General features: G+C 41.3%; 1 protein-coding gene across 2 annotated transcripts in view; it reads left to right on the forward strand.

The window, feature by feature from the left end:
• Positions 1-27,629, forward strand: part of PLXDC2 (plexin domain containing 2) — a 656,766-nt gene that overhangs the window by 360,001 nt on the left and 269,136 nt on the right. For both annotated transcript variants that reach the window (XM_075587530.1, XM_075587531.1), the window contains one exon: positions 26,155-26,277. In XM_075587530.1, the coding sequence (XP_075443645.1) occupies positions 26,155-26,277 (123 nt within the window). The remainder of the gene's footprint in view (positions 1-26,154; positions 26,278-27,629) is intronic.

The following is a 27,629-nucleotide window of genomic DNA, read 5'->3' on the forward strand; positions in this document are numbered from 1 at the left end:
AAGTGACTTTGTCGGAATTATGCAATTTAGTCAGAAGCGTTAAAAATTGCACAATAACGTGCGAGTTCAGAATAAGGACGATACATTAGTACAGTACCTCAAGATTTAGTACTGGGGACAGTTACTTTTTAACTTGTTTATTAATTATCTTGAAATTGGCATAGAGAACAGAGTTTCCATCATTGCTGACAATACGGAATTTTGTAGTAAAATCAGAGCAGAATGTAATATTTCTACAGAAGGACTTGGATAAACTGGAAACTTGGCAGATAAATGGCACGTTATGTTTATTATAGATAAATGTATGTTTATGCATTTGGGAAGCAAGAATATGTATGCTACATATCAACTAAATCATTGGATAAAACAATGAGCACCACAGTCTGACTGGGGTGACTGCTACATACAGTGACTCACACAAGGTAATGATTCTGGGAATAAAGTCTGCCCTATCATGTGTGCAAGGTGGAAAAAAAAACCCAAGTGGGTTTTTTAAATGGCTGCTCAGCGGGAGTAGGACAGCTACAGAGATACCTATGAGAGGTACTGACTCTGCAAGTAAAGTCTGCCACACCTGTATGACTACCAGCTGTGATTGTAGCATATACAGAAAATTATGGATGCAGTAGCGCCTCCCGAGGTCAGTGTGAAGAATTCACCTGAAAGTACCAGAATTGAGGATTTAATGTGTTTATTGTGTAATAAAACTGGCCACATGAAAGAATGGCCCTTCAATGCTCATGAAGATGATGAGGATGACTCATATGAAGTCCCAGAAATGAGACACACAAGCAAAGTGCCTGTAGGATGTTGGGGATGTTGGGATAGTTACATAGTAGATGAGGTTGAAAAAAGACGTACGTCTATCAAGTTCAACCTGAGCTAAATTTAGATACTTTATCCTGTGCCTATACTTACTTATTGATCCAGAGGAAGACAAACAAAAAACCCCAGTGTTATTTCATCCAATGATATCTTATAAGGGGAAAAATAAATTCCTTCCTGACTACAAGAATTGACAATCGGATTAATCCCTGGATCAACATTCTTTCCATGTATACTTATTTGGTATATCCCTGTATACCTTTCCTTTCTAAAAAGATGTCCAGCCTGTTTTTGAACAAATCTATTGTATCTGCCATCACTGTCTCCATTTTAACTGCCCTTATTGTAAAGAATCCTTTCCTTTGTTGCTGGTGAAATCTTCTTTCCTCCAACCTAAAGGGATGCCCCGAGTCCTTTGTACTGCCCTTGGGATGAATAGTTCATTTGAAAGCGCCTTGTACTCTCCCCGAATATATTTTTATATAGTTATCATATCCCCTCTTAGACGCTTCTTTTCTAATGTAAATAAATCTAGCTAGCCTCTCCTCACAAGATAGATTATCACTCCCCTTTATTAATTTGGTGGCTCTTCTCTGCACTCTCTCTAGTTCCAGAATGTCTTTTCTAAGGAGTGGTGCAGAAACTTGTACTCAATATTCAAGGTGTGGTCTTACCTTTGTAAAAAGGCATAATTGTGTTCCCTTCCATCCATTAAGAATACTACCTGCCAAATCGACAAGTTCAAGAGCTCCCCTCTGCAAAGGACCAGCGTGCTAAGGGTTAACATTTGCTTGTACTTTGTGGAATGTCAAGCCCACCCACTGGAATATTAATGAGCCAAGAGGACACAAAGAACTTGTTCACAGCTGCATTGAAAATCAACCACCCCAGTGTACATCTGCATTGCCCCAAAGGCAGACAGACTTTGGCACAGCCGAAGGGCAGCCAAAGAGTGTGAACCGTTTGGTGCCGTTCTCTGCTGTTTGGTGATGCTATAGTGATGTTAAAGCTGCTCTATTTCAAATCGGAAAATCACAATCTCTTTATCCCCTGTACCCAAATTTCCAACTCTATCTGTCCATGAAATGTCTGTGAATTGTCTGTTTAAGCCTGTTCTTTTAATGTAACAATGTATTTTTATAACTCTGTGCCCAGGACATACTTGAAACGAGAGGTAACTCTCAATGTATTACTTCCTGGTAAAACATTTTTATAAATAAAATAAATAAATAATAATAAAAAAAATAATATATATATATATATATATTTTTATATTATAAGCACATAGATAGTGCTAAATAAAATAAAAATGTTGCATAGAAATTGATAGAGTGTTACCAGATTTTCCCTATGACAAAACAAATATGTAATAAGTATAAACAGTTACCAGTATGGCAACAGTTTGAAGGAACTCTTTACTGAGAGTCTAAGGCTATTGATACTATTGATATACTTACTGTCGCTCCCCTGTCTTTTGTTGTATACATTTGCCACGCTCAGTAACACTCCTTTTGACATATATATATATTACAGCTCAACCCTGTTATAATGCGGTCCTCGGGGGCCACCCGACCCGACCGTGCTATAACTGGGGTCAATCTAATTTTTTTTTAAAAATGGAAGCCGCACGCCCAATCGGAAGGAGGGGGGGTAGGGAGGAGGGGGGAGGAGGCGCCGGCAGCCCCACATGATCCCCCAGCAGCAACCGCACTCCCCCCAGCAGCCCCACACGATCCCCCCAGCAGCAGCACACGATCCCCCCAGCAGCCCCACACGATCCCGCCAGCAGCAGCACACGATCCCCTCAGCAGCCCCACATGATCCCCCAGCAGCCCCACACGATCCCCCCCAGCAGCCCCACACGATGCCCCAGTAGCAGCACCACCAGAGTTAGGGAAGGGGGGGGGGGGGTGCTGTGTGCCTGCCTGTGTCTGTGTGCTGTCTGTGTGCCTGTCTGTGTGCTGGCTGTGTGCTTTGTGCCTGCCTGTGTATATATATATATAACATTTGGTGGGTATTGGAGTTTGAGTTTGCTGGGAATGTGTGTGTTAATCAATTTCTAACTGGCAACTGTTGTTTGGAGGTAGGTGGCCTTTGGCTTTGGCCAAAGGGTTTTACTAAATAACCAATAAAATATTGTTATTGAAGTATTTAAACTTTATACTTATTACTATAAATGTTTTGCCAATTGGATGTAGCATTGGGCTCCCCTGTCTTTTGTTCTTTACTTTATTTATACTGTAAATATCTTCATTACTAACACTATAACCCGATTGAATATCACCCCTATTAACACTATCATTACACATAGGAGACAGATGTTTTTAGGCTTTTCGTTTGCTATATTGGTTGGTGAATCCAGGCGTCAGCAATTACTGTGAAAGCTAGTATTAATTGCTTATAGTCACCATTTCTATTCACTCTAATAATCTGGACCTGTCTTGGTCTAGTTTTAATCTATTTTGCATATACTGTATTAGTATGTTAGTTTATTATTCTTTTCAATTCACCTATTATTTTTTAATGAGGTACCTGTTAAAGATTTAAGTTTTAATTAATTAATTTGCACAGATCTCCAGTGCAATACTACAGAGCTTGTTCTCCCTTGTTTCCGATGTGGAACTTTGCATAACCACTAGAGAAGCCATGTGACGGTCTAGGGACGGTCAAGGAAGACGAACACTGCACCACTGCTTCTTAACAGTTTTCTTTATTCGCACAAATGGTGCAATTTCTGTGTTTCAACCCAACCAACAAATTGCAGACTTATGCTAAGCAATATCATAAAGTCCAAAAACATGAAAACAGGATGGCATATGAAAGCAGGGTGGCATTACCTGCTGCTATTTAGCTGAGCCCCTCCAGGGACTCAGCAACCTGACTCCTTGCAGTTTGGAAAACAGAGATGTGCACGTCTGGCTCCTATTAAAGCAAGGTTGTGTTCCCTGCTGCTCTTTAGCTGAGCCCCTCAAGGGACTCCAGAACCTGTCTCCCTGCAGGCTGAGCTTCAGAGTATAGCTGAACACCTCTAGGGTCTAAGCAGCCAGAGAGAGTTATCCTAGTTATAGTACTTCCTTATCTATGTTTGTGATTAACAACTGGCTGATAACAGCCTCTGCACTGCAAGCAGAACCCATACTTTGGGTGGAGCTTCCTTTCCCAACCACTCTTAACTTTTTTAACCCATCCACTGCCTCATTCTCTTTTAGGCTTGTGCACTCTGTCACATACCTCCCCCTCAGAATGTAGCCCCAGGCAAACTCGCTAGAGGACACATCCCTTATTTCCTTGGGTGAATGTTCACACAAAATTCTCTTTCTCCATGCTGAACCTGGAAGGAAACATTGATGGGCCAGACACTGGCCCAAATATATAATTGTGTTTGAAATAGAGAGCTACAGCACTGAAGAATTTCAACATTGTAGCATGTGACCTGGAAAACAAAGAATAAATAAAACATTTATTACCATGAAGGGCAGGTCCATACTGCCGCAGACCACGCGGAGGCGTCCACACGGGGCGTGATCACATTGCCTAAAGGCATTGATCGCGCTCATAGACAGCACGGGCGGCAGCAGGAGGGGGCGCGGGTTGCACGAGAAATCAGTTGAAACTGATTTCTTGGCGCGACAGCCAGGTCACATGAGCGCCCAATGAGGGCGAACCAGCTCCGTGACGCCTCTAGGCACGTCCCCATGGCGCGTCTAACCCGGCCTGAAAACACACCCGCTTCATGTGGGTGACGCCACAGCCTTTGCATGCCTCTGTGCATATGACTTTAGCCTAAGCTGCCAGAGGTGCCTGCAATGCATTGCTCCGTAGCTACAGGGTTATAAGGGATTTTAGTAACTTTAAACTAATACCTAATCATATATATATATATATATATATATATATATATATATATATATATATATATATATATATATGATTAGGTATTAGTTTAAAGTTACTAAAATCTATATATACCCACAAAAATGAAGCATTACTGCCTGTAATATCTGGTTCTTTGGTTTACTGTTGTTTTTTTGTTTTTGTTTTTTAAGCCGAGATGCTCAATTTAAACTCATTTTTACAGGGTTTAATATTACGTTCTCTTGATTTAAATACTTTCTCTTGATTTAAATGTAAATTCAATTTAAAAAGTAGAATGTATTAGTATTAAAATGTTGTCTAGAATTTTTAATACTATAGTATTCAAAATTAGAAGAATTGTTTGCTTGGCAGAGCCTCTGCAAGTTTGTTCTGGATGGAAAATAACAAGTGATAAGAAAATGTAATTTAATATTTTATGAGAAGAATCAATTACATTCCTGTTTTGAATAACTTTCATTAAATAAAGGATTCATAAACCTTAGGCATTTGACTAAAATACTTATTACATACAGTAGCAATATCCTACTCTGTATTGCTGGTGCATGGCAGGATAATCCATTTAAAGGAGCAAGCCAAGCGTTTTTTTGTAACAGATCAGGCAGTTAAGGAACCAACAGAGAGTTCAGGGGTTTGTCCAAGAGTCTGACTGCAAACAGGTTCAGCAGCTGGCATGTCAAGTTAAAAAAAAGGTAAAAACTAAAGGCCAAATAAATGCACTCAAAAATGTAAAGATTTAATAGATCATATAGGATAGTGAAAAAATTACTTTGCCGCTATAAAAATCTGTTTCCAAGGGTCCTCTGTGTATGGCGTCTACTCTTATTTCACTGCGTGCTATCACATCTGGATCTTCTACCGTTGACTAGATGCTCTCGTCAACGGGATGACCTCATACCTCCAAGTTAGCTCAACCACTGATAACAACACGTTTCACGTTTCTCATGGAGAAATAAAGGGGCAAATTGCCCCCCAAAAGAAACCACATACGCTGTACACTGTACACTGTACACTGTACATGATTTGATCATGAATTAGACACTTTAGATATTTGTCAAATGTTTAGGGATTACCAACAAGGCTTATGTTTAAATGACGACAGTAACAATAAAATAAAAATGTTTTCTTATTCCACATTGTATCCAGTAAACACTAGATTATGATTTATCGAAACACTGGATGCTATTTGAGCATTACCAGTAACAAATATTCTGAATTGTGATGATGTCCCATTAGTATTTTCTAATTCATTTATAGACGAAAGATCTAATTTGATACTACCGTATTTTCTAAAATTAAATGTACTGGTGTACAACCCTTGGCTTAGACAGAAGAATCTATGGCCCAGATTCACAAAATTTGTATTAATGTGAGTGAAGGCGTGCTAAAGCTTATCACCCTCCTGTGGATCTGGGTCTACAGTGGCGGCCGCCTTTATCTTAATGCGGCTGTATCGGCGCTACTCTGTTTACCGCGGGCAGATGCAGTATTTTTTTTTCCCGGAATATGCTCCGGTATTGTAGCGCTCGTAATATTGAATGCATGAACGTGAATGCGGTATGAATGCGGTATGAATGCGGCTTGAACGCGGTGAAGTGCGTGTCATTCGGAAAATATCCCCGAAAAAATTCGGAGATGTTGGAGAATAAAATGTTGTTACAAAAAAAACAATGACAGCTCATAATAATCATACACATAATCAGACTGCAAGTTTCCGTTAAACGACAGTACGAGAGCAATGTTTAGGTAATTATAGAATCAGTAGTAAATAAGTCGCTTTGCTGCAGTCGCTTGAACAGAAACTCAGGGCTGGTTCCATTCAACTACTGTAATACAGGCACAGCCTTCCCGATATCTATACATGGACTGAAGGGATCAGGAGAAATGGTATATATAATCGGCCATTTCAATAACATTCTGCCCAGAAATACTATCAAACATATTTATTAATATAGTAACTAGAGTTTTGTGTGATTAGTGCACTACTTTTCCTATCTTATTATGTTCAGGGCAGAGATTTTCTTAGTGTCCCAGACTCAATACAATCTTAAAAAAGTTAGCAATTATTGTTGTACTTATATAGCTATAAGAATTAACACAACATATACGATATTATACTTGTCTAAAATCATGTATTCCCCTATTAGGTGAACAGTAAAGTTCATTACCCATGATTTCAACTTTTTTTTTATGGACCCAAAGACGTTTTAATGTTTTCTTTTATTTGCATTGTCGTTTTGTGGTTTGGTTATACTAAATCAGGAAGACTAAAACGTGTTTTTTTTTGCAGGTTTTGGTATTAGTGAAACAAATGTGTTTAACAGATTATAGCTAAACCATGGTAGGATATAAGGTAATAATGTCCCATTCATTTGAATTATGGTGCTGGAAGGTATCTTGTGGAATAGCATACTGTAGCTTAAAACGTATGAGTCTGTAATCTTATAGGGTGCTTAGCTGTCTCTCTGTAATATACAGTTATTAAGGGAAAGCAAATTTTATTGAAGATAAGACTGAAGGACAAATATAATAAGTTAGCAACAAGAAAGACAGAGTCGCATATTGATGAATATAGTATACCAACAGGAAAATGCCAGATAAGATATTGGTTGAGCTGTAACATGCAGGTTAACCCTGCCCTCAGCCCTCCCTCCCCCCCCCCTAAAAAAAACCATATTCTGTATATGATATAACGATGGATCAGACTTTAGATATAATTCAAATCATTTATTTATAATAAAATGTATATATTGTATCACCCTTACCCAGGGTGCTGTACATTAGTTAGGAAAATAAAGGTGCGGTTACATATATATTAGATTATAGAGTAATTGTTAAAATGTCATTGTGGTGGGTAGGGGAGGGAACATTTTGGTCAGGCTATGGGCAAGGTGCATTGAGAGCATGCTTGGTTGTTGGACAGGGGTTGGGGTCAGGTCTCTGGATTTAATCTTGTCGGTGGCATGGTGATGGGTCTGACAGTGTGGACAGTGGATGCAATTGGATCAGTTAGGTGGGTGACTCTGGAGGGTTTTGGAAAGATTTTAGAAAGGGTTATGAAGGTGTCATGGTGGGGTGAGGGAGGGGATGAGATAGGAGGTTAGCAGTGGATCATGGAATGTGATAGAGAAGAGATGAGTTTTGAGTTTTCTTCTGAATATATTTAGGCAGGCGGCAGATTGAATGTAGTTGGAGCTTGTTCTAGTAGAGGGGCTGAGTAAGGCAAATGATCAGAATTGAGAGGAGACACAGGGGTTGGGGGGAGAGTGAGGGTTGTTGCAGTCGGGGAGCAAAGAGAACGGGAAGGGGTGCAGCAAGAGATGAGTACTGAGGGGTTGGGGGGCAAGACCATGGAGAGATTTGTAGAAGAGGGTGAGGAATTTGAAGAGGGGCATTGTTGGATGGGTAGCCAGTGGAGATGAGAGAGGAGATGGGTGTCGTGGGCAGAGCAGGGGAGATTGAGAAGTATGGGCTGCAATATTTTGAATTTGCTGGAGAAGTAGAGGGGGACACCGAGGAGAAAGGAGCTACAGTAGTCGAGATGAGTGAGGATGAGGGAGTGGATGAGAAATTTGGCCGAGGAAAGAGAAAAAAGTGGGCACATTTTTCTTATGTTCTGTAGCTGGTAGCGACAAGTGGTACTGATGGAGGTGATGTGTTGGGCGAAGAGGAGGGAAGGGTCAAAAGGAGTCTCCAAGGTTAAGAGCAGAATGGGAAGGGGATATGGTGAGGGGGGGAAAGGAGATGGTGTGGGTTGGGAGGGAAGGAGAAATCAGGAAAGTAGAGGACTTCAGTCTTAGCTAGGTTCATTTGTAGAAAGTGGGAGGACATCCAGGTGGAAATGGGTGAAAGGCAGACTGAGATATGGTTGGAAAGTTGAGGGAGAATAGTGGGAAGGAGAAATAGATTTGGACATCATCTGCAAAACAATGTACTTTGAATCCATGGGAGGAGATTAGGTCAAAGAGGGGGGCAGTGTAGAGGGAAAAGAGGAGGGGACCACTTGGAGGATGTGCACTTGGAGGCTGGTGGGCAGAGAGGATGAATTGTTGAAAGTGACAGAGTAGGAGCAGTGTCATGAGAGGGCGGTTTAAGTGAAACCAAAGTTAGTGAGGGTGGAGATGAGAGTGAGGTGATCGATAGGGTCAAAGGCTGAAGAGAGGTTGAGGAGGATGAGTCTGGAGGAGAGTTTGGAGTGGCGAGCTTGGGAGAAAAAAGTTGTGGATGGTGAGGGGGACAGTTTCAGTGTGAAGGACGGATGCCAGACTGGACAATAGGAAGGAGGGAATGGTGTGGATGAAGGTGGAGAGTTGGTTGTGAATGATGTGCTCAAGGAGTTTGGAGAAGTATGGAAGGACTGAGAGAGGGCAAAACTTGGAGGGGAGGGCAGGGTCAAGAGATTTTTTTGAGGAGAGGGATGACTACCACAGTTTTGAAGGACTCTGGGTATTGTCCGCTGATAGGGAGAGGTTGAAAAAGGAGGAGAGATAAGGGAAGATAAGTGGGGGGAGAGGAAGGAGTATGGAATGGGGTCAGAAGTGGATGTGGGAGGGGTGAGAGCTTTTGATGATTGAGAGGAGATCATTGTCAGAGGTTGGGCAGAAGGAGGTGAAAGAGTGGGAAGAGGTGGTGGATGGAGGGGGGCAGAAGTGGAGAATGAAGCATGGATGTTGTTAATTTTTGTGAGACGTAGGATGCAGATTGGTGGAGAGGGATTCAAAGTTGGAAAGTGAGGGTGGGGAAAGGAAAGATTTCCATGATCTCTCAGATGTGCGAAGGGAGAGATGGAGTGTTTTTAGTTGGCAGGTAAGCCAGGGTTGAGGTGGCTTTGTGTTGGGATGCACAGGGCGCAGTGGTGCAATTGAATCGGGGGTATTGAATTGAATATGTGGGTGGAGGGAGATTCAGTGAGAGTCCATATGAGGAGATGAGGGGATGAAGGCCAAGGCAAAGGTGGGGTTGTTAAGGTGAAACTTAAAGTCACAGAGGACGACAAGGGGGTTGGGAGAAGGTTAGAGTGAAGAGGGGAAGAAGTCAAACTCATTTAAAATATAGTTTTTGTGAGCCAGGGGAACGATAAATTACGATAATTGTGATGGATAGGGGGAAAGATAAAGAGCAGGCATGGAATTTAAAGAACGAAAGAGGGAGGGAGGAAAAGGGGGTTGTAGGCAGGTGTCCTGGATGAGGAGACAAGGAGACAAACTCCTCCTCCATTGTCAGTGTGACGTGGGGTATGAGTGAATTATGATTGCATAGATGTGAGGGCAGCGGGGTGGCAGTGTTTTTGGTGGGGATCCATATTTTGGTGATTGCGAAAAATCCAAGATTGTTTTGTAGTAAGTGATTGAGGGTGAGAAAAAACAAAAAGACAGGGCGCACAACGCACATAGTGAAGCACAGTTAAAAGATAATTTTACTTAAAAATTAAAGGTTCTGCGTACATCAATATAATGAAAATCAAGCAGTGGGTTAGTGGGGTTACCACACGGAAGGAATGGTTACAGCTTTCCACTGGAACGGACGCGAAGCACTGGATACCAGCAAACGACATCCAAGGCAGCAGCTTCCGTGAGACCTTAAGTCAGGGTAACCAGATGTTGGGGACCGGTGAAGAGTCCTGTGTAGAAGTCCCGTTATGAGGCTCAGAAGCCTCCGTCAGTCCTACAGCAATGCAGCTCCAACAGCATGCCGCTCAGACCCGTGGTGCGCCTTCTGATGACGTCACGGCACTCTCCTTCTCACATAGAGCGGGGGAGAGAGCGCATCGGCGAACAGCACACAAAGCACACAGGGCAGCAGTAGTAATCACCCGTAGCGACAGGCAGTGAGGCAGGGGACCGAGAGGCACAGACCAAGAATAAACTTGGCTAACGGTAAGGGTCAGATAGATGAACAATCCAACATTCCAACGCGTTTCGTAACACACGGTTACTTCATCAGGGTAAACAAAAAGCTGAGGGGGTACACATGATTAAATACCCAGCAGCCTCCAATCAATGATTAGAGTATCAAAATACAACACACGGCATTTGGATAACACATGAATATTCATTAATAAGCCACAGGCAAAGTGTGCAGTAAAAGAAACAGAACATCATAAAACTTACATAATAAAAAATACATAGTAAAAAATACATAATACATATGAGAAAAGTAGCTGAAAGAAAAAAAAGCCACAATTAGAAAAAAGCAGGTGTAATCATAACACATTCAGAAGGAGTCTCAAATAATTAAATAAAGATCAATATAAGGACCAGATCTCTATATCTTCATTTAACCCCTTAGGGCACAAAGAGCCTAATTTGTAGATCCATAGAGTTTCTTGATAGGAGAGGTTTTTGATTCTATCACCTCCCCTCCTATCTTTAGGGACTACTTTAATGCCTTTAAACATTAATTTAGAAGGATCTTTATTATGATAAATTGCAAAATGGCGTGATAAACTATGTTTTTCATAACCATTTCTTATATTTCTAACATGCTCCTGTATACGGATCTTTAGACACCTCTTCGTACGGCCTACATATTGGAGACCACAATCACAGTTGACCAAATAAACCAAATAAGTAGTATTACAATTAATAAATGAATCGATGGCAAAGCTCTCACCATTCACAAAAGACTTACTGTAAATGTCTTCTTCTCAGGGTGTAGGTGCTTACAAATCGAGCACCTCCCACACTGAAAGTTACCAACAGGTTTATCGCTTATCCAGGAGCCAATTGTTATTGATAAAGATTGCTCCAAGATTGAATGTGAATTATTAGCCAAATTAGATAATACAGGAGAGGAGACTGTTAAAAATAAACATAGCAAGTTTGTGAGAGATAAAGCAGACTATGATAATGGGAGACAGAGAGACTGGGCCAAAAATGGAGAAAGGGGAAGAGTGGTGGATAAAGTTTATATCCCCCATCACGGTGCCAAAAGGGGCCCCCATACTTCCGGAAACAGAGGATCCGGTCAAAGGGGACACCCGAGACACCGTGGATGGTCTAATCATAAACGACAAGATAATCATCAAAATAGATCTAAAGATGAAAGAGAGGGACATAGATATGGTAACCACCCCCCTGATCACAAGAAGAACAACTATTATGATAAAAATAGAGATCAACATCATAAATCCCAATCCTCTACGAATAGATCTGACCATAAAAGAGAAGAGAGAAGTCTTAAAGAAATTCAAACTCAAAAAAAAGATCCAGTTAGAGAGTCTCCGTCTGGTTCTCGTTTTTTAGAAATTCTCAGGAGCAGATTCTCTCCCCCAATAGAGAAGAAGAAAGAGAAGAGACGAGAGTTAATAGACAGCCCTGTAGTGAAAATAAAAAGAATATTACCAGACGACGAACGAGAGGAGGATCCAGGGTCAAAGAGGAGAGACTCAAGTGTAGACCTAGGATCTCCTTAGATAAAGGAATTTTTAACTTATCCACAGTTATTTTAACTGAAGACCAAAAATCTGTACTTAATAAGGGTCTGACTTTCTCTAGATCTAGTGGCCCAGATGGGTTTCAACTATACACAGATCTACATAAATTTGTGAGAAACATGACTCTAAAAAGACATTTTGTCAAAATCGATGGTGAAGCTCTGCCAACGCTGGCTGACAAGGAATGTGATGTGGAGATTACAGATATGCCAACACAGGGTTTGGTTTGTAAACATACTCCATTCAAAGCAACGTCTAAATTTTATCCAGCCCATTCTAAGGAACATCATATTGATACCTTTTTTAACATGGTCAGTAATGACTTTTCTAAATTGGTCAAGACACATAAATCGGGAGACATTAGACACAATATTAGTCTGAAGGAGAGTTAAGCTATCAAATTTTAGAAAAGCAATGAGAATCTTATTATTAGGCAGGCTGATAAGGGAGGTGGTGTTGTCCTCCAGAATCGTAAGGATTACGAACTGGAGGCCCACCGCCTCCTTTATGATACCTCCTTTTATAGAGTACTATCCAAAGATCCAACAGGCGAGTTTATCATTCTTCTAAAAGAACTATTAGATGAAGCCTTGACTAACACTGTTATTACGCAGACTGAATTTGATTTTCTGTTTTCTGCCTCCCCTAAAATACTAATATTTTATCACTTGCCAAAGGTCCACAGGTCCATCAAGAATCCACCTGGCCATCCTATAATCTCGGGAATAAATTCCCTTACTGCGAATCTTTTGCAGTATGTGGATTTTTTCCTGCAGATTTATGTGAGTATGCTGCCTTCTCATTTAAAGGATACATCCTCTGTCTTGAATATTTTTCAGGATTTTGAGTGGAAGAGCACATATAAATGGATTACCTGTGATGTGCAGGCTCTTCATACTCACATTCCACATGATAAAGGACTCCAGGCAGTTAGATCTTTTTTAGAGGCTGACACCTCATTACATCATTTGAACACAGAATTTATTTTGAAGTCTATTAATTTTATACTTACCCACAACTACTTTATGTTTCTATCGGAATTTTTTATACAGGTTTGCGGAACTGCAATGAGCACAAGATTTGCACCCAGTTTCGTAAACCTGTATATGGGGCAATGGGAACTTCAGAGCATTTGGAACAACAACCCCTACAGACAGCATATAATTATCTGGCGTCGCTTTATTGACGACATCCTTTGCGTCTGGGAGTGGGATGATTCTTCCATAAGCTCTTTCCTTGCCTATCTGAATAATAATAATAAGAATTTAATCTTTACACTTTCCACTGATCCTGTTAGCATCAGTTTTCTAGATTTAAAACTGACAGCACAGGAAGATGGTCACATCTCCACAAAAGTGTTCTTTAAAGAAACTGATGCTAATAATTTGTTAATGGCTAATAGCAATCACAAGAAATCATGGATTGCTAATATACCCAGAGGCCAATTCATCAGGATCAAACGTAACTGTAGTGGGGAACAGGACCTCGAGGATCAGGCTCAAATTCTCTTAGATAAATTACTGGAAAGAGGTTATCCTAGAGTTAGCCTGTGTAAAGATCTTGATGTAGTTAGACAGATGGATAGACATACTATGTTAATCCCTAAAAGCAAGGAACGTTTGAATGACCAGAACAATTTTATAGAGGTACCTTTCATCACAACCTTTAATTCAGTTAATAAGAGAATTGAAAGAATTGTTCAAAAGCACTGGGCCATTTTGTGTAATGACCCAGTCCTAGGTGATCGTCTTCCAGAGACTCCGAAATTCATCTATAGGAGGGCAAAATTTTTTAAAAATACACTAGCCCCTAGTGATGTGGGCCTTGTTCAGGCTAAATTTAACCCTAACTCCTGGATAAGCGATAAACCTGTTGGTAACTTTCAGTGTGGGAGGTGCTCGATTTGTAAGCACCTACACCCTGAGAAGAAGACATTTAAGTCTTTTGTGAATGGTGAGAGCTTTGCCATCGATTCATTTATTAATTGTAATACTACTCATTTGGTTTATTTGGTCAACTGTGATTGTGGTCTCCAATATGTAGGCCGTACGAAGAGGTGTCTAAAGATCCGAATACAGGAGCATGTTAGAAATATAAGAAATGGTTATGAAAAACATAGTTTATCACGCCATTTTGCAATTTATCATAATAAAGATCCTTCTAAATTAATGTTTAAAGGCATTAAAGTAGTCCTTAAAGATAGGAGGGGAGGTGATAGAATCAAAAACCTCTCCTATCAAGAAACTCTATGGATCTACAAATTAGGCTCTTTGTGCCCTAAGGGGTTAAACGAAGATATAGACATCTGGTCCCTATATTGATCTTTATTTAATTATTTGAGACTCCTTCTGAATGTGTTATGATTACACCTGCTTTTTTCTAATTGTGGCATTTTTTTCTTTCAGCTACTTTTCTCATATGTATTATGTATTTTTGTAAGGAATCCACTTCTCAGTTTTCTGTTTGCCTTGCCTTACAGACTTGTGCAGTCCTGGAACACTTCCCCTGATATTTACTGCAGCCTGGATTCACTCACTAAAGCAATACTGTCACACGCCCCTTCTGCTATTGGTTCACTGACCTTTAAGTACTGCCTTCCCACAATGCTCCCTGCCGAGCATAGTCCTTCCTGGATGTCACCAACTGTTCTGCCTCAAGCCCTGGCTTGTAATTCTTGTTTCCTGAGACCGGCTGCTATTGTTACGCAGCGGTCTGTTCCTGTCTCCTGTGCTGAAGCGGAGTACTCTCCTTGTTGACTTCAGCTCCTTGTTTCCTGAGACCGGCTGCTATTGTCACGCAGCGGTCTGTTCCTGTCTCCTGTGCTGAAGCGGAGGTTTCCCCAGTGTTTTCTTCAGCTCCCTGGTTCCTGGGGCCTGCTGCTCATTCTCTATTGCAGAGGCCGTGTCCTGGTTCCTGCGCTGAAGCGGAGGATTCTCCAGCGCGCTCAGGACTCTTGCGCTAAAGCACTGGTTTACCAGTGCAGCCAGGCGGTGTGCCCACTCTGGTCTGCCTATCCTTTCCTGAGACCAGTGCCATGGTCGCCGCACGCGCAGAGGCCACTCCCGCACTCCTAAGCTGAAGCGGGGTACTCCTGACTACCTGTTGCCGAACTCCTACTTGAACAATGTTAACCCTGATGTCTCTGATCCTGACCCTGGCTTGTCCACTGACGATGCTGCCTTCTCCAGTCCTGACCCTGCTACGTACGACTACGAACTGCGCAATCCGGATCCGGCTGCGCGGTCTACGGTCGGTGCTTTTACAACCCCACCTCAGCCACGCGGTCCGACCCAGGTTTGTGGCGAGCACAATCGTGACAATTTTTTACTATGTATTTTTTATTATGTAAGTTTTATGATGTTCTGTTTCTTTTACTGCACACTTTGCCTGTGGCTTATTAATGAATATTCATGTGTTACCCAAATGCCGTGTGTTGTAATTTGATACTCTAATCATTGATTGGAGTCTGCTGGGTATTTAATCATGTGTACCCCCTCAGCTTTTTGTTTACCCTGATGAAGTAACCGTGTGTTACGAAACGCGTTGGAATTTTGGATTGCTCATCTATCTGACCCTTACTGTTAGCCAAGTTTATTCTTGGTCTGTGCCTCCCGGTCCCCTGCCTCACTGCCTGTCGCTACGGGTGATTACTACTGCTGTCCTGTGTGCCCTTTGTGCTGTTCGCCGATGCGCTCTATCCCCCACTCTATGTGAGAAGGAGAGTGCCGTGATGTCATCAGAAGGTGCACCACGGGTCTGAGCGGCGTGCTGTTGGAGCTGCACAGCTGTAGGACTGACAGAGGCTTCTGAGCCTCATAATGAGGCTTCTACACAGGACTCTTCACCGGTCCCCAACATCTGGTTACCCTGACTTAAGGTCTCATGGAATCTGCTGCCTTGGATGTCGTTCGCTGGTATCCAGTGCTTCGCGTCCGTTCCAGTGGAAAGCTGTAACCATTCCTTCCGTGTGGTAACCCCACTAACCCACTGCTTGATTTTCATTATATTTATGTACGCAGAACCTTTAATTTTTAAGTAAAATTATCTTTTAACTGTGCTTCACTATGTGCAATGTGCGCCCTGTCTTTTTGTTTTTTTCTATAGCCCTAGGGGTGTCGAGCCACCCCTCAAGAAAGGCTGCAGACGTCACAATAGTGATATTTCCCACAAGGTCAATTTATTGTTTATTTAAACCTTCACATAGCACTGTTTCCATATACACTGTTTTATCACGTTTTAGCTGCGCACTTTCACCCGATTGAGGGTGAGGTAGTCTTATTGCAGAAGAATCTGGCATTCCATAGGGGGAATGGGAAGTTGATGAAGGATGGGGTGGGAGTGGGGGGTGATTGGGGGAAGTGAGAGGAGTTGACAAAGAAGGGCTATATAAGGTACTTGGGTTGGCATGGTGAGTGGAGGTTTGCTTGTGGTGAGGGATGGGGGTGGTGAGGACAAGGATTTAGAAGGATTGTGACATTGGAGGGTGGACTGGGTGGGGCAGAGTCTCATGGGGAAAGGTGAAGGGAGGACAGGAGGAGGGGGGAGGGAGTAGAGTGGAAAGAGGATAAGTAGCAATGAAGGCCAGGCGATTCTACTATGCGGTGGATGAGGGATAGGATGGGGTGGAAGAGAGGATAGTTGGTGAGGGATTGATAATGATTTGTGAAGTTTGCATGAACAGTGGTAGTTCAGCAAGGGTTAGGGGTAATTGTAGTGGGGATAGTCGATGGGTCAGTCTGTGTAAGGGTCAAGTGTACAGTTAATGGGGGAATCATTTGTAATGGGCACAGTCGTTTGTTTGCATTTGCTACAGGAGTAGTCAATTTTGAAAGCACTGAGAAGGGAACAATCAGATTTTGGAAGCAATGTGGAAGGAAAAAATTAATTAGGAATCACTGGGGAACAATGGATTTATGAGCACTTGGAAAGGGTACACTCAGATTAGGAAGCAATGGGGAAAGGGACAATCTCCCCACTACAATCGATTTAGGAATAATTAGGGGACAATGGATTTCTTTGTACTGGAAACTAAGCACTGGGAATACGATGGAAGTATGATATAGAGTGAGACCACTGGGAGAAGGAGCAATCCAATAGATATTACAACAAGAATTCAGTAAATGTTGAAGTACTTGGGAAGTGGCCAATCAAAGCAAGGCACTGGGGGGAGGAAACAATGTTTTTTTAGCAATGAGGGAGCAAGAATGGGAACAATATATGAAACAGGTCACACAGGAGAGGAAGGAGGGTAGGATAGTTATAGTTACATATTAGTGACTAACAATAGTTATAGTTAATAGCAATAAGCAAGAATGTCTGGTAAGTGGTAAAAATATGTGGTAACTGGAATGAGAGGCATTCAATTGGCAGCTGGTAAGATTGCATAGGTAGAGGGAGATGTTGAAAGGGGGATGAGAGGAGAAGAAATCCTAGCAGTTCTGGTGGTTTTTGTTGGGGAATGACACTTTTTGTTGGTATTTGGTCAAAGTTTTGCCACCTTTGCTTGTGCTACGATGGGTCAGTGGTAGAATGAAACTTGCTACTGCTGGTGTGAGGATGCCAATAAGGTTCCTCAGATATCGGTCCTGTAGAACACACTGGGGAGATAGTTGGAAAATGTAGTCGATAGAAGGGAGCAGGTCACAAAGGATGAATAATAGATGTTTGAAATGGCTCTGATATTTGATTGTAATATTCGCCGCAATTAATCAAAATGTTCAAAATTTATTGTATATGGGGTTAGCATTTGCTTTTGCTTTAGCCACTCTGGTAGGTGAGCCTGATGTTCCACAACAACAGCAGACAGCCAGGAAAGTTTAAGACAACCATAGATATCGAAGACAGTTGTTGATCTTACAGTTAGGTGGTGGGTTAAGTCTCGAGGAAGTAGAAGAGACACTTGACTGTTAGTACTACACTGTTTGCACTATATATTTCTGCTGTATAGTGGTGAGTTTAGTGAGTTTTAATGTAATGCAGGAGGGGTGGTCTTCTTGATGATTGTAGATTTCTACAAAACTCACGGTAGGCCATGAACTGCCCATTCCGGGGTATGAATAAAATTCTAGATATAATTATTTACATAAAATAAAGTACCTGGCTAATTTCCTCAGCTCAGCTGAATCCTGGCCTTGAACTGCATGCTGGTCCACACTCTCCACACGATTCCAGTGGACACTCCAACAAAAACAAAGAACTGTCATATACCTGACCCACAGCTTCCACAGAGAAGGATCAGCTTTACTGTTCCTCAAAAAAGGAGACTGAAATTGTTCACTGCACCACCAGTCTCCGCAGTTGTTGAGTACAGGTGGTCCTCGCTTATCGACGAATGCCTTATCTGATGCCGGATAATGCAGTCCACCGGACGTATTAGGGAAAGATGAGGTGAATGACCACCTCAATGATGTGTACTGCAGAGTAAGGATCATCAGATGCTTTGCTGGGTGTAGAATAAGCCCCAATATTTCTTTAAAAAAAACTCAATAGTAATCAGCTCATGATAACAAATATCCTATGCAGCCGACATTTTGATGGGGAAAAAATTGAAGATACAGTACTTACTTTATATATGTATGTGTCAATTGTGTGTGTCAAAGGCAATTCAAGTGCTTTTTCTTTTTTTAAAACATTTATTTTTATTTGTTTACACAGGATTGAAGCAGGGAGTCACCGGAGTGGAACCCGATTCATTTCAGTTCCGTAGACCCCTGCTTTCAGAAATGCTTACCTTCATAGGGGGTGCCAGCATCCACTCCAGCTGGATAGCTGGGTACATATTATGGCCGCTTTTCAAAGCTCCTGCATCCTCAGGGCCAATAGGAAGCTGTGATGTCATCCGGTGCAGCTTCCCATTGGCCCACGTGATGAAGACCTTTAAAAAGCAGAGAGATACAAGCACCCATTTTGGAGATAAGTATCTCTGGAAGCAGGGGGACCCAGAGACAGAAATAATGGGGTTCAGCTCCGGAGCCCCCTGTTTCAATCTTGTGTAAAAAAAAATAAAAGTTAAAAAATAAAGCACTTGGATTGCCTTTTTAAAACTTTAAAATATAAGACTGATTTGTAATCATTTGATCAAATGTCAATGAGTTTTTCAGAAGAATATTGAAACATATATTCGGAAGCTACTTTTAGAAATTGTTACAACATGAAATTAAAGCTAAGGCTTAGACAAAGTAAGGGAATACAGAACATTTTTTTGAAAATTGTACTGTACCTTGATTATACCCAAAGAATACAAAAATTAAGTCTGGGAGCACAATGCACAAATTTGGAACGATATAAAAATACAGGTTAACTGATAGAAATATGAACTGTTGTGATCTAATGAATACTCACAGCCTTTTGATATTCCTGCCAATGTTATAATTAGTTGGTTAAACATATTGAAATATCTGAGAGTGTATTTAGATAAAGATGGCTCTAAATTAGATTACTTCAATTTCATGCCAACTGTTGAGCAAACTGTTGAGCAAATACAATTCAGCTTTAGATCTTCATTGTCAGTGTCAATATTTGATAAGCCTAATGAAGTGAAATTAACATTTACTCAAGATTCTATTTTTATTTTAGAATTTTTATATTAAAATAAATCACAAAAATATGTGTGTTACTGTTAATGTAAAAAAATAAAGTATGTTCATACCTGTATGTGTTCATGTATGCTGTCATATTACATCAATATACTATAGTACTGTATGTTTTTGGTTATGTTCTGCATAGCTCAGAAAGTTGCCAGTATTGTATAGTATATTATCATAATAACAGCAATGCAAACAAAGCTATTATTTACCATTATAAAAAACAGAGATCACTGTTCCCTGCTGCACTTTTTATTTGCTAATGTATAAATTCATGACTGTGACCTGCTGTATCTGTGCTGCAACATTTAGGGGGACATATGGCAGACAAAGCTATATATATATATATATATATATATATATATATATATATATATATATATATATATATATATATATATATATATATATATATATATATATATATATATATAGTTGTGTGAAAAGGAAAGTACACCCTCTTTGAATTCTATGGTTTTACATATCAGGACATAATAACAATCATCTGTTCCTTAGTGGGTCTTAAAATTAGGTAAATACAACCTCAGATGAACAATACCAGTTCCAATTCCTGAGGTACTCCACTCAACTTTAGCCCAACCTGAAATGTTCCATTTACGACAACTCTCTGTTGTCTATCCTTCAACCAGTTTTCAATCCAGGTGCAAATATTTTTACAGAGTCCAATTTACTTTATTTTGTATCTTGTGTGGACGTATCAAAAGCCTTTGCAAAATCTAAGTTGACCACATCAACTGCATTACCCTGGTCTAAATTTCTACTTACCTCCTCAAAGAAACTAATAAGGTTAGTTTGGCACGCCCTATTCTTCATAAATCCATACTGACTATTAGTAATAATTTCAGTTGACCAAGTTGAGATCCTTCCTTGGGTTCTGCACAACCTTAGTACATCAGTTGACCCAGCTAACAAAAGGCTACCCGCCCAACTCAGATACAGCTTGGTCCAGGGCACCAAAAGCCAGGACTATTTTAAAGCCAATGAGCCATTTGAAGATAGATGGACTCCCAAAGCCATCAAGACCCGCCTCACCAATTCCCCTGTACTGGAATTCGATGACCCACAGAAACCCTACATCCTGCATGTGGATGCCGGCCTAGAAAAATTAGGATCAACATTATATCAGGAACATTCTGGCCAATTATTATCTGTGGGCTTTGTGAGTCAGGGTCTCGTTGCATCGGAGAAGAATTACCCTGTCCACAAGCTTGAGTTCCTTGCCTAAAATGTACGGTAGTTGACAAACTAAATGATTACCTCTATGGGGCATAATTTGTGGTCCACACTGAAAACAATCCGCTCATGTATATTCTTTCCTCTGCCAAGTTGGACGCCACTGGTTAGCTGCGTTGGCTATGCACAATTTTAGTTTGCAGTACAGGCCGGGAAAACATAAAATTGATGTGGATGTTTTAATCTCCGATTCATCGGGACCCCTGTGGACCAGACAGCCGGTGGGAAGAAATCATGGCCACAGGGGTACATACCATGTGTAAATGAATTGAGGCCCCAGAATAGTGACTTCAGCAGGTGGTCAACAGCCTGGGGATATCACACATCATCATACCCACCGCATATCATTATACAGCTGAATTGACTATAACCGGACAGCCCAGGTTGAATTGACAGGACATTAAGGAAGCACAATGACTTGACTCCGGTATAGGAAAAGTGTGGGCAGCAATGAAAAAGAACAAACCTGCCTCTTCCATCCAGAAGGTGCACCCTGATGTCCATCTGCTAGTTAAACAATGGTGTAACCTGGCGATGGAGTGGAGTGTTGTTCAGGGTTGTTAAGAAGTCCCAGCATTTGGTCACAAAGCAAATAGTACTCCCATGCAACTACTGTTGAGTGGTGATGAACTCTGATGACCATAGCCATCTGGGAGTTGATAAAATACTGGTGTTAGTGCAGGACTGTTTATGTGGGCCTCGTATGACCTGGGATGTTTAAGAATATTGTAAGAACTGTAGCCCGCTAGATTTAGTGGAACCAGACAGTGAAGACACTAGCAATATGTTAGTGATTACCGACTTTTTCGCTAGGTATGCTCAAGCCTTTTCGACCAAGGATCAACGAGCTACTATAGTTGCCAAAGTATTATGGGAAAAATATTTATACACTATGAACTACTGCCCAGAATTGATTCTGAACAAGGAACAGACTTTGAAAGTGTTCTTATGAAATAATTATTGACTTGATGCGGTTTCAGAAAATCCAGGACGACATCCTACCACCCCCATGTGAACCCACAGCCTAATAGGTTCAACAGAAATCTGCTGAATATGATGGGAACTTTAGATACTAGAGACAAAGGAAAATGGAGCCAACATGTACCCTACCTAGTGCATACATACAATTGTACCCATAATGAGACCCCGTACTACCTTATGTTTGGTTGTGAGGCTAGACTACCGGTGGTCCTGTGCTTTCGTGTGTCCTTAGATATTACAAGACCCACAACATACAGACAGTACATATAAAGACAAGAAACAGCTGCATGAGGTCTATAAACATACTACTAACACGTCAGACTCTACAACAGGGGGAACAAAGGACGCTATAACAAACCGATACAGGGCCAAGAACTGCCTGTGGAAGACAGAGTCCTTATTCAGAATTTAGGAATATCAGGCCAGCACTAAATCGCATATCTATTGAAGTCTTAACCTTATGTCATACTGGAGAAACTAAAAGGAATACCGGTCTAAAAAGCAAACCCTGAGAAAGGGCCTGGATCACCAAAAACGCCCCATAGGAACCATCTACTACCAATTTGGCAACTTGTAAGATGCCCGCCCAGTGAGAATGCCTCTACTCCAGTGTTGAATCCCAGGCAAAGTGATAGATAGACTAGAAGTCAGGGAAGATTGCGTTAGCCACCCAATGCCCTTGCTGAGAGGGAAAGTGATGACTCTGAGGAGGAAGGAATTTTAGGGCATTTATCCAATATTATGGATTCCATTGATACTGGGCATTCCCAGTGGTTCCCTGCAAAACAGCACGTGTGGTCCCAGGACATATCAAGGGCTGCCAGTTCAGACCTGGATGCTGAAGCAGAGGAATTTTTCCCTTTAGCTTCTCCGGAGTGTGAGGATGAGGTTGAGGCCAGCCAATACCCAAGTAGTCTTGAACAAAGCTATAGTGCAGTCAAAACTGACCATGAGTTGACATAGAGTCAGGGCCAAAAGAAAAAAACAGTTAGAGTACAAATAGAACCAAAGGTGTACCCTCCACAACCCAGATGGGAGACTTGACAACCTATGCGATCAATGTATTATTCCCTTGGGTGTCCACTGAAATCCCAGTGGGTGGGATTCCAAGATAGGTGACCCCTATGATGTGTAACCCATGTGTACCCAGGCAGTGTGGTACTTGGTGGTGTACAAGGGCCTCTTTATGTCTAAATTGTAAATATAAAGAGGATCAGTTGTTAGGTTTTTTGTTAACTAACAAGTTAATTGTTAGAGCTGCCATGACCTAAAAACCAGGCACTGAGGAGGATAACTCAGGAGACCTCGGTGACTAGGAAACAGACAGGCTCCCCAAGTAAAGTTGAAAATGGATCAGCAGCCTACCGACTAAGGGAGTTGTGAGAGAACAGAGAGGGGATCCTCATTAAATACATGGCGAAGAGACAGCCTACTACAGTATAACACTGATTCTAAATGCTCCAAAGTTGTGTCTGCACCTACACCTGGGCCGCTTATAACACAAGGTCGTGTGGACTTTGAGAGACATTGGCACACAACTGCGCAGCGCCTTACAAGTATTGTTACGGTATGTAAATGGTATGATCCTCCCCCATAGGATCCCATTTATGTTTATATATCTGTGGTTATAGGGGTTTGATATAAATATGTTTTGGTTATTCAAAGCTCGGTGTCGTATCCTATTGTCTGACCTTCAGTCATGTGCTCAGCAAGTACCTGACCCTGGCACTTACAGAGGCACTGAACTCTCCCCCAGCAATCACAGTTTAAATGTTTTGGTTAATTTAAATATCACAGCATTTAAACTATGATTATGAAAGTTGGACAGGAGAAGAGCGTGGGGCCTTTGTGACCATTGGGATAAGTGCAGTCGCACTGATGGCACCAACATCAAGCCCTCCCTGATAGTAATATCCAAGGGAGCTACCCAAATGCTTCACTAGAGAACTGTGTTTAAAGATAGGCCTTTACATGTGGAGAGAGGGTGCTTGTCAGATATTGAAGGGAAGGGCATTACAGAGGCATGGGGTAGTGAGTGAAATAGGTTCTATGCTTTAGAGGGCGTTAGGTACAAAAGGGGTAAACAGAAGAAATACTTGAGCAGAAAATAAAAGTTGAGCAGATGTATAGTGAGAAATTATGGCTGAGATGTAAGGAAGGACAGAGCAGTGAAGAAGCCTTAAAAGAGAGAAGGAGAATTTCGTAAGTAATACAGGATTTATTAGGATGCCAGGGGAGGGAATTGAGCAGGAGAGAAGCTGAGACAGATTTATAATGTGATTCTAGCAGCAGCCTTTAGATTGTAAGTGAGGTGGGTACGAGTCAGGAAGACTTGTCAGTAGATCATTACAATAGTTCATGCCTGAGACAATGAGGGCATGGGTTAGAGTTTAGCAGTAGAGCGACAAAGGAAAGGGCATATCTAATCAATGTTACAGAGGAAAAATCTACACATTTTAGCAACATTGTGAGAGGAGAATGTGAGGGAGAAGGTATGATATTGCTTAGTAATGTAGAAGGGGGCCGTAGGGCCAGGCTTGGAAGGATGAGGAGCTTTGTCCTTGACATGTTCAGTTTAAATCGGCAGAGAACCATCCAGGACGATATAGCGGAGAGACATTCAGAGACTTTAGTTTAGACAGCAAGTGTAAGGTCAGGGATTGTAAAGTAAATTTGTGTGACGTACCTAGATTTCTCAGGTGTATTAAATTTTGTGCACAGTTATCTCTCCACGTATTGTATAAAGGAGTGTTTGGGAAGGTATATAAATCAATGGGTACTTTACAAAAATAGGACTTTCCCCCTCTCCAGCGAAATCCAGGGTCTGGATGGAAATAACGCCACCGTTGGGTGAGACGCTTAAAATCATGTAATTTGAAACTAATGCAAGGTTGTGCTAATATAACATAACATTACGCCTATGCTAATTAGTTCAAGTACAGCTGTTGTGTTTGCATACAATTAGATTAGGGAAATTAACATCCGGTACTGATTTTGGAAAGGTGGCATTATGAGCCCTGAGTTAATGGAGCTCTATGGATCTTGCCCCTTGTGTCCCCGAGTTTGAATAGCATACAGTATTTCACATCTCTAGTATTAACAAAATACAGGTATTACTGATTCTAATACCATGCCCTTTTTCACATTATCTTTCCTTTAGAATAACATTACAATGCTTTAACATTTAAAACACAGTAAGCCCCTTGGTCATAAACACTGGCACTTTTGTAGTTGACAGCTGAAGTAGTCTAAAGTATTATTCAGCTTTATTATAAACAGATAATTAGGACTTAAATAGCTTAATTTATTATACCTACCAAAAATACAAACATTAGAATAAGTTTTATTGTATTGTAAATGGACCGTGTGACATTTTTATCAATCACTGCAAATTAACTGAACGTCTCCCAAAGTACGAGTTAAATTTCTCTTTTACTTTCATCCTAATTTGCACCGATCTGCAAGTGTTTTGTCATCCTCTGTGGCTGGCAATAAATCAATACGTTTAATACTGCATGCGTTTCTAATACATTATTTTAAAATTGCATTGGATGTTAGTGTAATCTGACCTGCACTAATTTGTTAATGAAAATTCTCAAGTTGCTCTTAATCAGCATTTCTTGTAATTAAGAAAAGCCTAAAATTAGCACGAACACCGGATTGACACCATGTTGAACAACAACAACCCTATCTCAAGTACCGGTATTCAGGATAATACAAAGCATCTCAATTAGCTATTTTATATTCTTCCATCTTTCAGAAACACAATCCTGATGTTACTTTACTGCTTATGATCACAGTGCCCTAGGTTGCATAAATTACCTTGAAGGGAATACAAATATAAAATGGATATAACATCAGTACACATATGCACTCACATATTACAAAACAAAGATCGGCAAATGCAGCATAAAAAGCTAATACAGTATATGCTTGCAAGAGGCTGAGGCATATCTTACGGAGACACTTTGCTACACTTTGAACAGCTGTAATTTCTCAGTGCTTGCAGTACCTAAACCTTTACAAACTGACGCACACATACAGTATAAAAGTGCGATTAATTGGTAAACTTGTGGAAATGTGGCTTGTGACAAATGGAAACTTACATACATATGATTGACTTGTGTTAGCAATTGGAATTACCTGTAGTTGAATTGGTTACAAAACATTTGTTATAATACTGTATCTCAATATTTTCTTTAGGTTTTATTTATACGGGGGAAGTTGTACATCAAATGCTGACTGCCACACAATATATAGCTCCCTTGATGGCCAATTTTGATCCGAGCGTGTCCAGAAATTCAACCGTCAGATACTTTGATAATGGTATGTAAGGTATAAACATGAATGTTTGTCACAGCCTATAGTTAAGATTACATTTTATTTTAAAAAGTAACTTTCTGAAGAAATAGGCAGAGTCCATCTTGACAATTTAATTGCACCTGTGGTTTAAAATGCAGCACTCTGTGTTCTGCATTGTTAACTGGTACTATTTCATTTATATTTTACAGTGACAGTCTTTTCTTTTTATTTAGCAAAGTTTCACAGCTTCACGGGTGTAAAACTGGGACAAAATCAGTGCAATAATAATGCACCCGATTTATTAAAGAAGAAATTCCCTTTGGTTTTATTGGGATATTGTTTCCTTGATAAATCTGGCACAGTTTAATTGCCTCAGTTTTGCATCCGGGGGACTTTGATAAATGACCCCCTATATGCTACAAATATTTACAAACCAGTGAGATTCACATACTGTACATTCACAGGTAATTATATACAGTAATAATATCCAATTTAGAGTTGTGATTTGTGAATAATGTGTTTCTAAGATAGATAGTCCAAAAACAGATATTGTAGATATCCACTTTTCCAAAAATATGTATCCCAACAAAATACACACTAAAGTATTGCAATCAGGGCCGCAGACAGATTTCCCGGGGCCCAGGACAAGAGCTTCACCTGGGCCCACCCTGTCGCAACTGCCTTCCCCCGTGTCGGTGGCCGTGCGAGCCCTTCCCTTTCACACCTATATTTTGACTCCGCCCCCCAAAATACAGACACCACTACACCCCCCCCCACCCACATAACGACACCACTAAAAAAACAGGTACAGACCACACTACACGCACCCCCAGATGTAAACACCCCCAGATACAAACAACCCCCCACCAGATACAAACACCACTACTCCCCCCCGATCCAAAAACCACTACCACCCAAATACAATTCCCCCCTCCACAAATAAACTTACGACCATCGCCCCCAACAAATACACTTACCACCCCCCACCCCCACAAATACATTTACTCCTCCAAATACACTTACCACTACCCTCATATTCACTCACCACCCCCTGGCCCCCCACAAATACACTTACTTCTGGTTGCCGCCGCCAGGCACCGGGCTCTCCCCAGCTTCTGCCTCATTCAATGCCAGGCTTCTCTCTCACGCTGGAAGCTTAGCTTGACTTCCGGGTGCACCAAGGTTGGAGACAGGCCCAGCGTGGGAAAAGTAGGCAACAGCTGAGAGTCAGGGCCGGCAGCAGCAACTAGAGATTGGGCAGCTGGGCCCGACCTCTTGTTGCTGCCACCAGGCCCCAGCTCTCTTCAGCTGCTGTCTCATCCCACGCAGTCCTCTCACTCTTCAACCTATGCACGCTGGAATCTGGGTGTACCTGG

Source organism: Ascaphus truei, chromosome 2 (assembly GCF_040206685.1).
Source record: "Ascaphus truei isolate aAscTru1 chromosome 2, aAscTru1.hap1, whole genome shotgun sequence".
Lineage (NCBI taxonomy): Eukaryota > Metazoa > Chordata > Amphibia > Anura > Ascaphidae > Ascaphus > Ascaphus truei.